The sequence below is a fragment of the Myzus persicae genome, unplaced genomic scaffold (genome assembly GCF_001856785.1).
Source record: "Myzus persicae strain clone G006 unplaced genomic scaffold, MPER_G0061.0, whole genome shotgun sequence".
In the NCBI taxonomy this organism is placed as follows: Eukaryota; Metazoa; Arthropoda; class Insecta; order Hemiptera; family Aphididae; genus Myzus; species Myzus persicae.
Genome location: NW_019104199.1, coordinates 111068 through 127586, shown reverse-complemented (window position 1 = coordinate 127586; position 16519 = coordinate 111068). Strand labels below are relative to the sequence as shown.

General features: G+C 35.0%; 1 protein-coding gene across 1 annotated transcript; it reads right to left on the bottom strand.

The window, feature by feature from the left end:
• Positions 1-235: 235 nt before the first annotated feature.
• On the bottom strand, positions 236-2116 carry LOC111039872 (the record flags this gene model as incomplete). Its single annotated transcript, XM_022323516.1, has 1 exon — positions 236-2116. A coding segment is annotated over exon 1 (1585 nt), but the record flags the coding sequence as incomplete, so codon positions are not given.
• Between the last annotated feature and the right edge of the window lie 14403 nt (positions 2117-16519).

The window sequence follows — 16519 nt, the reverse complement described above, 5'->3', positions numbered from 1 at the left end:
AGAACTATATAATATAAATTTCATCACATTGTATAACAGTTAATAATTAATAATAATGCAGAATAAACTTATTTAACAATATAACACTGATCAAACTTGAACAAGTTATTTAAAGAAGCTATATAAATATAATAAATATCATCACATTGTACAAAACAAAATTATAAGCTTTTAAATTTATACATGTTTTGATTGAATTTTTTTAGAAATTCATTATTTAAAGTATAGTTATAACACTCAGAGCTTGAAGCTTTTAGCATACTTTTAGTTTGTAACAGACCACACAAGTTATCGGTTTGCAATCTATTCCTCTCTTTTGTTTTTATTGCATTAACCATTGAAAATATTCTTTCGACACATGCACTTGAATGTGGCAATGTCATTATATTTTTTACTAAAAAAACCATTAATGGAAACATAGGAGTTTCATCTCCTTTTTTCAATTTACTAATATATGTCCAGAAATCTATAATATTTGTATTTCGATCAATCTTTGCAGATTCATAATGAACAAATGGCAATTTTCTCCATTCTCTGTCCACTTCGTTGATGTCTATGTCCCCAAACAAAATTGGTAGACTAGCATACATGGGTCCCAATGAAGACACATCATTATCAAAAATGGTTTCTGGACATATGATTTTTAAGTGCTTCAATGGTTGAAGTAATTTGAATGGAAATCTTTGATAAACCTGATTAGCTGCTTCCACATAAAAACATTGGCACCTTAATTTGAAGTCCTGTATCATCGCATATGTTAACTTCTTTTCAGTCAACATTTGGGTTATTGAAGCCATCACCTTACCACCTAAATATATATCTTTTAGATCTAAAAAGAATTCAGGGTTTCTGTATTGTATTTCGTTTACTTCTTTTGTACAAATATAATCTTTTTTCATGTAACAATTGAGAATTTCTTTGTACAAAGAACCAACCTTATCATAGACTACATGTATTTTTACTGTTGTCGATTGCATTTCAATGTTTAGGTCTATGAAAAACGGGAGAACAAAATCGAGAAATTCAAAATACATCAATGTTAATGGATTGGTAAGTCTATCTAAAATGATTTTTGCATTATCTAATCCATCATTTAATGCTGCAGATGTGAAGTATAACTTCAAAGCTGAATATTGAGACAGTATTCGTTTTACAACCGAATGTAGTGATAGCCATCTAGTCTGAGCTGGATGAAGTAGTTTATGTGGCTTTAAGTTTAAAAACTGTTGAAACTCTTTATATTCACATAAACGTTTAGGGTTGTTGCTGATATAATTATAAACATCTCGTGCTACATCTTCTACATATTTTGGCAACTTCATGCAAGCATATGATGCACATAAGTGGAATGAGTGGCAGATACACTTAAACACAAAAATATTTGGTATATCATTGCGCAATTTTGTGGCTAAAGAATTATGTGCGCCCATCATATTATTTGCCCCATCACTTGCATATCCAATCATATTGTTTTTATACGGTATATTATTATCATTAAAAAACCGTATGACATGATCATATAAGGCTTGCGATGTAGCACTATTCACTTCAATCAAAGTGACAAATCTATCCATTATATTAAGCGGTGCTTGAACTATTCGGATAACAAGAGCCAAGTGCTTAATTGCCGATCTATCAGTGCTTTCGTCCAAAATTATAGAAAATTTATGTGTCTTGAGGTCATTCATTAAATTATCGTGACTTACCGATGCTAAGACATTTGTTATGACGGATTTGCATTTATTGTCCCCACATTTTAAATTGTGTGCAATTTTTGAATCTGGACAAATATTTTTAATAAGCTTAGGTAGGTGGTTCATAATTGAGTACGGCAAATTGTGTTCTGCTATGAATAATGACAATTGTAGTTCAGCATACTTGACCTATAATAATAAAATAGATATACAAAATAGAAAATACATTTTCAAACATACTTCATTATCCAATTTACTGTTCTCTGTGAACATTTCACAAATATTTTGGTTTTTAGCATTTCCAACATTTTTCTTGTGCTTTTTTCCATTGGCGTGCTTTGTAATTTCTGATTTGCCAGCTACTCCATCTACTAAGCATGCTTTACAATAAAAAAACGTGTTTCCTTAAACAAAATAATGATTTTAATATTAATATCACTCCCTATACATTATAATAACTTGAATATATTATTTAAATATTACCTTTTTTGCTTGGTGAAAGCCATCCCTTAAATGAGGTATCTGACTCCCATTCAACACAATATTTTTGTTTGTAGGACAGTTTAAACTTTTTAGGTGGTGTTTGAGGACTATCAACCTCCGAGTCCGACATATTGACAACAATTCTTAGTTAACTTTAAAATGATGACAACAGACAATTTAAAAACTATACTAATAGGACAAAAGGTATACTTTAATATTTATATTATAGACATAATACCATTGATTATAAATGTAAAATCAATGATGACGTTATGTGCTGTAAATACCGAATACCACAATGTACAATTTGATGTATGAATGTGACCAACTGCGTAATATACTAATATTACTAATAAATAATAACGTTAAATCTTAAATAGTTAAATGATAATAACAATAACAATCAGCAAGCAACAGGACAAAGCGATTAGTGGTAAATGGGGCCGAAGTCCACCGAAGGCGGAACCGCCGCCAACTGTTTACAAATACCAATAGTTATATTTAGATTTTTATCAAATAACGAAATTCTATGATCGTAACAATTATTATCACAGAATATTTTTTTTTGTCATAATCAACCAAATATAAATATATTTATATATTACCATTGAGTATAATAGATAATATATAGATATTATCTATACTCAATGATATTACTTAAAAATCTAAAAAGTCCCTAGAACTAATAGTTTATATATATATTTTCCCCATTTCCCTAACATGGTCCAGAATTCCCTAAAACTAGGGAAATTTCCCTAAAGTTACGAACCCTGTGGGAAACTGCCATGGAGAAAATGTTGTCATTGCAAACTGCGCTCCAGGTGCCTGATGTATGTACTAGTCTTCAAACAGGGGTTCTCATTATAGTCTTCGTGTTCATTTCAGGGCATCTCATTTTTTTTTTTTAACTTAGATATTTTTTTCTTTATTGAATAATCTACAATCTATACATTGTTTGTATAATAAGTAGGTTTGATAATTGACAAAATATAAATAACATGAATAATAAGCTTAGATTTTAAAAAATGAATACAAACACATTAATAAAATAATAATGTAAAATTTTATTGAAAAATATTTGATACATTTTTTTAAATACAAATATATAATGAATACAATATGATAAAATATAGTGTTATAATTAGGAATTATGAAAACAACAGAAACTTAACAAATATTATAAATTATTATTAATTATTAATAATATTAATAATAATATACTATTATTAATTTTTTTTTTTTTTTTAATTATTATTATTATTAATATTCAATACATTGAAGAAATTGGTGTACAATGTAATAATAAATATAAATAATAACAACAAACATAAAAAAGCGGGTAACGCTCATATATGTACGTTAGGTGCCGTTTGGATCATCATTATTATATATTATAGAAGTGTTTAATTTGAATGTATTGATAGGTATCATTGAAAACGAAAAACGATTCTCAACGGAGATGATTTTGACGAATTTTTGTCAATATTTGAACTTCAAATGTTAATAAAAAAAAATTGTGAGTATGCATTCTTATAATTATAAGTTTTAGTCTTATAGCTAGTATTTACAGTGATTAGTTTTTGAGTTACAACCATATAAAAAAACACACATCATTGTAAAATCAATACATTAATCACTCCGTTCAGAATCTAAAATATTTATTTATTTTAGAATCTGAGAAAAGCGAGGAATGTATTGATTTTACAACACTGTAGGTTTTTTTAGAGGATGTGTAATAGGATGATTAATTAATTGCTAATTACATTAGTGTTTAAAATTGAGGGCTAATAAAATATTGTTTTATTTTTAAACTTGGAAAATTTATTGTACCTACTAGCAGCTGCTATTTTGATATGGTCTTTTTCGTTAGCATTTATTTTTTTTTTACCATTTAATATTCGGTTTATTTCAACACACCAGTGGTTTGTTATTAGTTTAATAGAATAATTTAAAATTTTGTTTTTGAAGTCTGAAGATTGAACTGGGCAACTTATTATTTCTAAATTAAATTGCTCTTGAATTTTAGACATTAAAATTGTCTTATAATCTAAACGATGACATATTGAAGGTAATTGTGCAAAAATTAGATCAGTTATACCCTGTATTAAGTGACAAAAAGTAAGATTTGGATATTTTAGGTTCAGTTGTTTATTGTATTCTCTAGCCATTGTAATTTCATGAGGTTTACTAATATTATTGGTACAAATCTGACTTAAACATATTTTACAATTTTTGAATAGAATTTGGTTTAACTTTTTAATAATAAATCCGGCCACATAGTTTTGTGTTTGGAGCTTTAGGTATGATAGATCAGGTGTACACACAGTTTTTGATTTTACCAATCCATCAGCAACTCTTGGCATATGATTTTGGTTTTCTGTATTGTCATCACTCGAATTTGAAAACAATATTTGATAGGAAGCCAGCGTACCTTCTGAAAGGTCTTCTTCACAATTGCTTCCAACTGAGTGGGTAGTTGTTAAATTGTTTAACATCAAAGTCTTGTACGCCGAAGAAAATTTTTGAGTTGATGGATTGTTGGAACGATAACCAAGACTCCGAATTGCACCGAATGAATTTTCAATTGGATCTTGATTAAAGTTCCGAAGCAATAAAGAATGTACACCTTTTTCAGCCATTATTTTGAAAATGTTTTGGAAACCTAAAATGATAAATAAAATTATCAAAATGTACACTATTTTTGCCATAAGAGATGATCTGATTCTTTAGTTATTAGTAGGGCTCATAAGCAGTGGCGCAACTTAAGAGTCATTTCAAGTTCCATTTTTCACAAAAATAATATACTGTCTGTGGTAATTAGAATAGAAATCCAAAAGAGAGAGAATTTAAGACTACAAAATTAGTTTAAATATATTTTTTTCTAGTCATAAGTTATAAGCCATAAGCCTAAAAAGTGCCTAAATAGGTAACACTTTATGTACTAATAAATGGCAAAATATTATTGAAATGTAGCTTAAAATGTTCATAAGCATTTATACGGACTATAAAAATAAAATAACTTGACGAGATTGAAATATATATACATGTATACCTTTGATGGTTTTAATCCAGTTTTGTATGGACCTTGGTTGTGGTGTGGAAGACTTTTTTTTGGTAACTGGATCCACAAACACCATAGAATTTAGTATTTTTAAAGCATCTTCCCAAAATTTATGGTGAGGACTGCCTTTTTTTAGAGCCGAGCGATATATTTTGCCATCAACAATTTTATGAGAATTGCCATTGACAGAATCAAAGAGCTTGTCAAAAAATAGGCAAGCATCAGATGTATCTTGAGCACTAGAAGTAAGTATTCCCTTGCCTAAAACAATACATAAAAAAATTTGTAAAATGGATAAAAAGAGCAATATTTTAACATTTACCAGCTAAAAATTTCATCAATGCTGCAACGCGTTGGCTGAAGACCTGAGCTACCATTTTAACCTTCATTTTCTTGATTCTGCCAGGAATTATATGATGGTCCGTAAGCCTTGGTAACATTTTAACTTCATCAATGTTACTGTCTAAATTGTATAGGTCTATCAAGTGTTGCCATTGAGCTTCTTTACTTTGATCGTTCATCATAAACATTAGATTTTTTTGAAGCAAGTTGTTTCTAATGCCTTTAAGTAGATGCGGCGGGTCGTACAGATGTATAATCTTCACTCTTTCATGATCATTACATTGAATTTCATAAAAATCTTCATTGTAATGTTGATTGTTTTTTAAACAGTAAGCTCGTGTGTCTTCGTGTAACAATTTAATAGCGCCTTCATTGTTAGCACCTTGGTCGCAAATAGTAGCAACAACTTTTAGCCCAGTTTCTTGAATGCTATTCACTATCTTTTTGATCATTGCACATAATTGAAATTTGTTAGTAGATCCTTTTATGAAGGTATAAGCTATAGGCTGTTTGTAGTTTTTGGTGATGCCTTTCACCATAAATAAGAGAGCATGATCCGCAAATTCTTGAGTTTTTTTTATGCTGGATTGCAATTTTTTTTTAATTCAACTGTGATACTATTTGATTAAAAATACACCAACAGATAAATAAAAAATATGAATACCGGTTTCTCATGTATATGATTGATATTATAAACGACAGAATTAAGACATTTTTGATGTATAATATTATACATTTTTGAGAAATTGAAAAATATATAAATTTGTGTTTTAAAAGTTCAAACTGTGTAAAAATCGTTATTTTCAAATGGTATTCGATGTGTTTAGATCATTTGTATTAACTTTCGTTCATTTCTCATACTAATATTTGAAGTTCAAAGTTTATGTTGCGTACACGCAACGTTGGCGGTTTGTAGCATATAAATTCCAGTACCGGTCGTTTTGTGACCTTGGCGGACGCGATAACGCGGTGTTCCCTCGTACATTGATGTTTCTGACAACAGCTATTATTATAATAATTTATAAATATCCAATACCGAGTAATTGAGATTATAGACACGATTTAGTTGACGACGTTATCGCGTTTGTTCGTAAATCTGTTTGGTCATTGCAACTTATTTTTGTAATTCTATTTTCTATATCTGTTTTGTTTCTGCAATAATTGGTTTGGTCAATCGCTGTAAGTCTGCCTAAGTAAGTTTTATTTTTTTTAATTATTCATTGGTAGGTACGTTTATTTACATTTTAGTATTTATTATTATAGAAATGAGTGAGTTCAAAAGGTTAAAAACATCGGAAGAGATACTGGAGTTTTTAGATAATGTAGACGTGAGTGATGATGAACCCACTGATATTATTATAATTCCCCCAGATGTTGATTGTCTCACTGATGAGAAAAATGTAGACGATAATGCAATTGTAATAAATGACGATACAAATGTACTCAGTAGTGACATATGTGGTACATTTGAAGTTTTAAATCATAATTTTGAAATGGCTGGAACTTCAAATGTAGACTCACAACCGCCAGAAAATCCTAGTAAAAAAAAAAAAATTGGTAATATAAAACAAAATTATACGCCAATATGGAAATCTAAAGCTAAACCCTTTATTGGGGACGACACTTATCACGCAGTTTAGCGGGACTCACACGGTAATAGTGGAAATCCGAAGCGGGAACCGGAGCCTCCATGTGGGCAGCACGTACTTCCAATTCTCTGAGAGAATTGAACTCCATGTCGAAAGGCTGGAGAAAGTGATCCGTGAGTTGGGTGGTGCGGACTGGATCATAGGGGGTGACGTCAACGCCAGGTCTACACTATGGAATGACACACATACGGACGTGAAAGGTGCAACGGTAGGCGACATGATAATGGCCGGGGACATGATCTGCTGTAATGTTGGTTCAACACCTACCTTCTATACTAGAATCCGCGAACTTGATCTGACGCTTGCGTCGGTAAGAGCCGCGGTGAAAGTATCTGGTTGGAGGGTGGTCGAGGACGCGATATCCAGTGATCATCGGCTAATATTATTCGACTATGATTGGGATGAGGAAGAGACGACGATTAGTACGAGTAAAAGGTTCAATGTCCGGAAGGCCGACTGGGACATATTTCGTCAAAGGCTGGCAGAGAGACTGTTTGACGGTCAATCTAGCTGGCTGGAGGGAGATATCGATTCCAGAGCGGATTACCTAACCTCGGCAATTAGTGACGCGTGTAAGAAGTCGATGCAGTACGTGAGGGCGCGGGCGTTCGGGGCTCCTTCGTGGTCCACGGAGAGTCTCGATACGCAGAGGCGGCTCATTAGGCGGATAAGACGAAAAAATCCCCGGGCCACGGGCCGAGGGATGCGAGGAAAGGACAGCCGCATTAGAGGAAGTCTTTAGAAGGGAAAGGAATAAGTATACTGGAGGAAGAAGGAAAGAACAGATGCGGACCTGGCGAAAGTTTACTACCGAGGAGGGTAACGAGAAGCCACGGGGGTCCACCTACCGGTGGTGTAAGGAAGGCGCGAATATGGACTCTCGCAGCGTGCGTACTACAGGTCTTGTGGACACACTGGAACTACTGCTTAAATCTCTAGTACCACCAGATACGGACGAAGGTGAAACCGAAGAACATGAAAGAATCCGCAAGGAGACTGGAATGCGACTCGGGGAAACTGGAGAAACGGACTGGTCGGGAACCAGCGATAGCGACCACCCAGTAGAATTTTCTCAAGAGGAGGTAAGAAGAGCAATTTGGCGAATGGGAAGGGATAAGGTACCGGGAGAGGACGGCATAACTGCCAGAATACTCCGAATGTCTTTCCCAGCGACCGGAGAGATAGTGACCGCTCTTTTCAACGAGTGTTGGCGAAAAGCAAAATTTCCGAGCGGGTGAAAAAGAGCCACTGTGGTGCCCCTATTGAAAAATCGCGACAAGGATGCTTCTGACCCGAAATCATATAGACCGATAAGTCTACTTCCAGTGCTGTCAAAAGCGTTTTGGAGTACCTAATCTGTCTTAGATTAAGGGAAAAGATAGAACCGAGAATGAACGAGAATCAATTCGGATTTACGGGAAACAAAAGTACCACGGATTCAATATTGAAGATGAGAGAATGGACCGAAAGCCGTACGGAAAAGTTCGTGCTATGGGTATTTTTGGATATCTCGGGTGGGTTCGATAACCCATGGTGGTCGGCGATATTGCATCACATGAAAAGGCTTGGAGCGACGAGGAGATTGTGTGAGCCGACCCGTAGTTATCTAGGGGTCGATACGCCAGTATCACAGTGCCGACGGGGAGGTGTGAGCGGAGGCTGTCCAAGGGTTGTCCTCAGGGCTCGCAGTTCGGTCTGGAGCTCTGGAAGATTCTGATGGATTCGTTACTGTCTCTTGATGATTCAGAAGGAGAACTATCCATTGGCTACGCGGATGATGCGTTACTGATGATAGCCGGTCGGACTCGTGCCGAGGTGATCCAGAAGACGGAGGACAAACTGGGCAGGGCAGGGTCCTGGGCGGGCGGAATGAAACTCTCCTTTTCAGCCGCAAAGACGAAAGTCATGTGTCTGAAGGGAAAGCTAACTCCGCCTTACACGGTTAGGATGGACGGGAAGAGGCTGGTGGAAGTCACAGAGATGGATTATCTCGGAGTGACTCTGGACGATAGGTGGAGTTTTAAGAACCATGTGAAAAGAGTAGCGGGGAAGGCGGCTCCCATGTTTCAGAGAATCAGGTGGATTGTAGCCTCTACCTGGAGTCTTAGTGGCCGTACGACGCGCAGATTATACTTAGGTGTAATTGTGCCGAGGATGGCTTACGGGGCCGCAGTGTGGGGTGAAACCGCTTCAGATCGGATGATGAAACGTCTCCTTTTGGGGGCCCAGCGTGGAGCACTCTTGGCGGTAACGGGGGCATATCGTACTACGAGTAAGGAGGCCCTGCCTGTGCTGGCGGTTGTGTTGCCGTTGGATCTAGAAGTGAGAAAATGGGGTCGCCTGGCTAGGAGTAGGAGGGAAGGCCTCGGGAAGGAGACAAGAATGAGGGTAGAGGAGGAAAGAATTGCCGATTGGCAAGCACGGTGGGAGGCTAGTGAGAAGCGTAGACTCACGTATAGCTATTTCCCTCAAGTGAAAGATAGGTTGAAGAGTAGCTGGTTGGAAGTTGATCACGAATCGTCCCAGTTCCTAACGGGGCATGGGACATTTATGGGATACTTACACCGCTTCTCTAAATCAGAGACTGACGAGTGTTCGGGATGCGGAGCACTGGACACGAACACGATGGAACACGTCGTATTCAGTTGTGAGGCACTCTCGGACATAAGAAAGGCGCTGAGAGACCTCGTGGAGTCGAGCGGTCTACCCTGGCCGTGTGAGCTGCGGTGCCTCGTGGGGACTCCCGGACTCTGGAAGGAGTTTCGGTTGTTCATGCGGTGGGTCGCGTTGATGAGTAGAGACTCATGCTTTAAAAGCTGAGAGCGTCTGGGACGCGTGGCGGTAGCGAATGGACGGTGACGGGGAATCATGGAATAAACTCTTCGGGGTGATGTCTGCGAATCCCGGCGGCTGTCACTCGCTCCCTCGGGTCGAGTAAGCATCTGGGATGCGAGGTGCTGTGTTGAAAAACGTTGATGGCGAGAGGTCGGTGGGAAATTGCTTTTCGGGGTAACAACCGCTTAAACTCAGCCAGTGGCCTACGTGGGTAAAACCACTAGGTGCGCCGGAGGCGCGTGGTAAACGATGCACGGCCGTAACAAGCCTGTAGGCGCTGGCGGGGCGTGGAGAATGGAGTACTCACTCCATTGTAAAAATATAAAATGAGGGGCCGCGACCACCGCGCAACCTACGAGCGTGGCGTTGTTAGGGCCCACCACTAGCCCTCTTGTATCTGGAAAAAGTAAATAGTAGTGAGGCCAAGTGCTAGCTATTCCGGTAGCAATGATGCACCGCTGACCGAAACATCGCACTTTAGATGCCTGGTTGTAAAACTGGGAATTAGTACTACGGGAACGACGTCTGGAACCAAGCACCGGGTAAAACTGGTGTGGACGTCTGGGATCGGATTCGTAGTGGCAGTCATTCACTTGACGATAGTGGTTATTGGCCGCAATGCTGGTCAGGCGAAAGCTATCGGTGAGCATTCTCCCGGGAGCCCAGCCACTCTTCCGATAGGAGTATATCATCGTGCGGTTGCTTAAACCATATTAAGCAGCGGGTTGGATAGTTCCGCGGCTTTACCAGTAGTCGGCAAAGAGAATTGATAACATCTCGAAGCTAAACTGGAAGCCAAGTGAAACACCCCTGCTGCCGGGGAGGCCACACGGTCCCTCCGCGCAAGAAGGGCGATCGGACAGTCAAGTCGGGTCTCACATGGCGATGCCGACTAGACCGTAAGGAAAGGAAGGTGCCTTCATCAGAAGGGTGACGAGTTTCGCAACTCATATACCTTTCTATGAAGTGTAGGACTTAGTCCATTCTTGGAACTCCAGCGCACAATGACCAAGAAAGCGAACAGATAAAACCAGGGAGGGGCGATGGCGTAAGTAGGATAACAGTTATCACCATCACGGAATACCAGGTGATGCAAAGTGGCGATTTAAATGGCAACGTCGGGATGCCTGATCCCGACGTCGTCATCCCGATTAGACAGGAATGGTCAGGGCAGGACTGGCTAGTTCCATACATCATCAGTTTCACAACCACAGCGTGGTGGAATCACTCGGTAAGCATAGAATCTCGCATGCTCAACGACTACACAGGGACGGCTAAGAGTCATTTTCGGTAAATCCACAATCATTCAACCGTTGTATCCGTACAGATGGATCTTTAGGAAATCTATACAATAATAATTATCTAATTATATAATACATATCAGCTATTAAGGTTAACTGCCTACAGACATCTATTATAAATGTACCTTTAGTCTACAGATATTAAATAGTAGTAGAATTTATGTAGTAGAATAAAATTAGTAATTATGTTATAATAAAATATAAATGCGCTTACTGGTGCAACGATATTCCTGGATTATTATGATAACATCGTAGGCATAATAAACAAGAATTATACATGTTTATTAAAAACAACAGAATAATAAGTAATAACAATTAATTAGCATATTATGTGTATAGTTCATTTTGAACAAACAACAATTATTAACAACTGTCCTTTAATTTTTTTTTTTTTTAAACTCTGGAATGTATTTAATATCAATCAGTAATCAACAACTAAATGTGCGATAGCTAGTCTTGTGCATGCGCACATCGATATCATTGTTTGAGCCTTGTCGTTTAAATGTGCTTCAATCTATCGTGGCATGGCTCCATCCAGTCCATCCATAGTATATGATCTAAGACTTATCATATATCATATATCTCAGAGAGCTATCACGTCAACAGAATGCTGATAGCGCGAGACATTTTTCGGTACAGTGTCGGTATATCAAAATACAGGTTCAGGAGCACAAGAGCGTTGTTGGGTTCATATCAGGGACGGCTACATTAATCGAAGCAGTGGCGAACTGGATGTTCACCTATTATGGAATGAGTTTAACTGGCATAAACCGATTTTACCCTATGGACCGTAACGTGCCCCAAAAACAACATATGTCGGTAGCCAAGCGACCTTAGTGATACCTAACTTTGGGCAAGATGGAGCTAGTCAAATCGTCATTTGTCCTCAACTTGTAAAAGTCTACAATGTCCACATGGGGTATGTTGATAAGGCTGATATGCTGATGACCTTGTACAAAATTAATCGTAAAATCAAAAGATGCTATATGAGGATTTTTTTTCATTTTTTCGATCTCGCTGTACATAATGCATTTATATTATTCACTGTAAGTTCACACAATAAAGGAAAAACTATTTCACTCAAAGATTTTCGTTTAGCTGTAGCCACTGCATTGATTGGTAATACAAAGCCTTCACAACGCGGAGTTAAAAAACCATGACAATTTGGAAATAATTATAAGCCCAAAGTATTATAGGAAAAACGTTTCAATGCCGCTGAACATATGCCTATAAGAAGTGGATTTAGAAAATGTGCTTATTGCAGTTCTAAATCCGAACCTCAATGGTCCTGTTCAATATATGAAGTTGCATTGTGTCTCAATGTAACCAAAAATTGTTTTAAAGATTATCATACTAAGTAAAATTGTTATTTGTAAAAACTATGTACTTTTATTTTATCACAGGTAAAATACCTAATATATTAATACATATTACAAAATGTTTAATAAAAAAAAAATTGTGTAAGCCCATAGTGGTTTTTACGGGTAACCGCTTTAAAAGTAGAACTTTCAAAAATTAATTTTTTTTTATTTCTATATATAATAAAGAATCAAGTTTCAGTTGAATTAGTTTTGGATTATATATTATTCAAACTTGTCTCTCAAAACTTGAATGTAAATAACACATAAAGTCAATATATTTTTAGGAACAGTTTAAATAATTGTGTTTTTTTTCAGATTCGTTCTGATAATTCTTCAAGAGCAAGAATTAGAAATAGAAATACTTCTGGAACTAGGTGGCTTATACAAAATATGATAGAGAATGTTGCTCCTGATCGCATTCTTACATTTTTAAGAAGGGCAGGTCATCAGGTTGATGGTTACATGACCCAACTAATTGGCCAATATCTAGGTAATAAAAATTTTCAATTAATTACTAATTGCATAGCAAAAAATATTAGTGAAATTAAAGTAGTATTCGAGAAAACGAGAAAATCTAAATCATAACAAGAATTGCTACTGCAAGAAGCAAATGATTAATAAATTATTATTATAAATTAATATGAATTTTCATTTTATTACCTATCTCTCTAAAAACTTAATCAATGACAAATTTTAAAATTTAATAACGAACATAACCTGTGATTATAATATATGTGTACATTCAATTGTTGGCAGGTTTTGTGCTAGTATTTTGTATTTACCTACAAACTCTCATGTGACACATCGTTCCATTATTTGCGTTGCACTTGGTTTATTATATATTTAAATAAGTTATATAAGTCAATATAAGTTTGTGTCAGTCGTGGTAAAAGCTAAAAAACAGCCTATACCTAAAAATTATTATGTGATACTTATATTTTACAATTTTGTCAACACCCTTGTTGTCGTATAATCATAATATTTAACCACCGGTTAACCACTCTTATCGTTTTTCTGACAACTACCATTTTCCGATGATATTGATGACTCCGAGGTATTAAAAAATGAAAAAGCATTAAATATCCATGTAGTCGAGTCCAAAAAAAGTCAAATTAATGATGTAATTGTTCGTTATCTAAAAGAAATTATTGAAAACGTTATGCGCACAAAATAATAGGACAGTTGAATATATACATATAAACGTGAATCAAAGTTTAAAGGAAATTGGAAAAAAATATTGTAGATAATATATTTTGTTCCAATGGCATTATTGAAGCCAATTCTAACACTTTATAGGGTACTGGTAGCATGATTTACCGACAAGTTTTTTTTTTACCATCAATTCTTAAAATATTGATACCAAATATTTCTCAAAGTTATATTTAATACGTATTATATTGGCACACAGTATATTGATATATGTTTCTGTTATTAAATTCGTTTTACTCGCGTAAACATGTCGAAGTGGTAAATAATCTTACCACCTTTACTTTGTAGCATTATTTAAGATATACTGGTTAGACGACGAGCAGAGATAATTGATTTTCAAACTGAATCAATATATCAGCAACTGCTATTAAATAGAACCAAGGTGTATCGATAATGTGTCCCCACTTATTTGAAAACTTGATTGAATAGTATACAACACAGTTATCACCACCGGGAGCGCTAATGGCATGTAAAGCCCGAAATATGAACACTTTTGTACACCAAAGCCTTAAAATATTAAAAATATATTATGATTTAAGGAATACAATTCAAAATGTTTTATTGTATAGTTACATATATGTTCTAAATTATTTATATGCATGTATTTAAATACTTTTTTTTAAAAATACGATTATTAATATTATTAAATACTGTCATTCTTAAATTTTCTATTTGAAAAAAATATATGATAAATTTAATAAATTATCATACATAATGCTTCCAGTGTTGCAATTGATAAATAATAAATAAATTATTACATGGACGTAAATATGGATATAGGGAGGCTTAGCCCCAATAAGCTTTGTCCACTCTGAGCCATCTTAAGCCCTCCCTAAGATATGTACATAATTTTAACACCACACATTTTAATATATAACCAATTTTTATCATAATAAATTACACCTATAATTTATGAGCTAAAAAATGTACCTTAAACATACTCTAAGACTCAAGGAATCTACTATAGGGATGGGAAAAATGAATCGAATCATTTGATTCTACCCACTAAAATGAGTCGTTTAAATGACTCATTCATTGATTCATTTAATTCTCCAATTAAACTGAATTAAAATTCATTTAGTTGTCAAACATGGTGATAATGAAATTACAAATGAATAAATTTTGAAATTTTGAATCAATATTCCACGTGATGATTGTATTTAAGATTTAGAAATAAATTAGTTAATACTATTATATTAAATACCATGTTTTAAATCTAAAATTTTAAGAGAGTGTTAAACACGCAGATATATACATCCTTGCAAATATTGCTGTGAATTATAAAAATCTTGTCAACATCAATGTCATAAACTACGCAATATAGCAAAACTAAGTCAAAAATTGTCTTCTACATTAATTTTATGAATTTTTTTTTTTTGCAATTAAATAATTTTTATGACTTATATGTTTCGTTAAATAGTCATTATTAGAGCAAGGACTCATGCATTTGCATGTTTTTTCTGGTTTAGTTAAACGTATGCAGAGTAAGTACACACAATACCTTTCACAACGTTTGTGACCAAAAGCTTAAAGTTTTTAGTGCATATTTTTGCATATTTGCACATTTTTTGGTTTAAGGGGCATAATTTTGATTGAAAGAGCATATTTTAAGCTTTTAGTGCATATTTTGATGGTTTATCGAAAATCCAGCACTTCGGTGAATATTTTCTATGAATCAAGATCATCAATTTGTTATAAACTTATAAAGACGATAGAGATAAATTTTATAGTATCAAGTAACTATCTATAGTTAGTGGGTGGATTAGATTAGTTCTAGTAGATTTGCCACGTGTGTGTAAGTTCCGCGAGTTTATTTGTATATAACGTTCGTGACTCGTGAGTAATATGCCAAAAGAAAAATTCGACAAAAGCTTATTGTTTGTGTAATTTTGTAATCGAGTTTGGTGAATTTGTATTTTCAACGGATAATAATGAAGAAGAATGGGATCCGACATTCAAAAAAAAATTAAAATTTATTTACTTATAGTGAATAATAATTAAATTAAATTTTTTAAGGGCATATTTAACCGCATATTTTTAATTTTTTTAGGTAGTGCATGTTTTTAAATGCATATTTGATGATTTTTTAGTGCATGAAAGTCCTTGCTCTAGTCATTATCATTGTCTTCTTAAAACTAGCCATGTAACCGTGCCACTAATAAGACCACTAGTTAATCAAATAGATTCATTGGAAAATGATGAGAACATCGATGACCCAACCAACATGCCAGCATCTAAAAGTGCCTCCATGAGTATAGGTTCATTGAGAATAGTTTCAGAAGCTGCAGTAGAGCCATCGCGATCGAATCTACCTAGACAAAGTGCAATCACACAGTATATAAGTAAACCTATTTCTCTCACAAAATCCAAAGCTATCGACTTCCAGATTATTAAATTTATTGTCAAACATTTTCATCCTTTTTCGTTGGTCGAAGAAACAGAATTAATTCCGTAATCTGATTAAAATGCTTGCACCAAATTACAGGGTCTAGGCTACCGTTTCGTCGTTAAATATGCCACCACAACTCGTACCAGAATATACCAGAGATCCAGCAGTCACACCACCAATACGAAATAATTTACA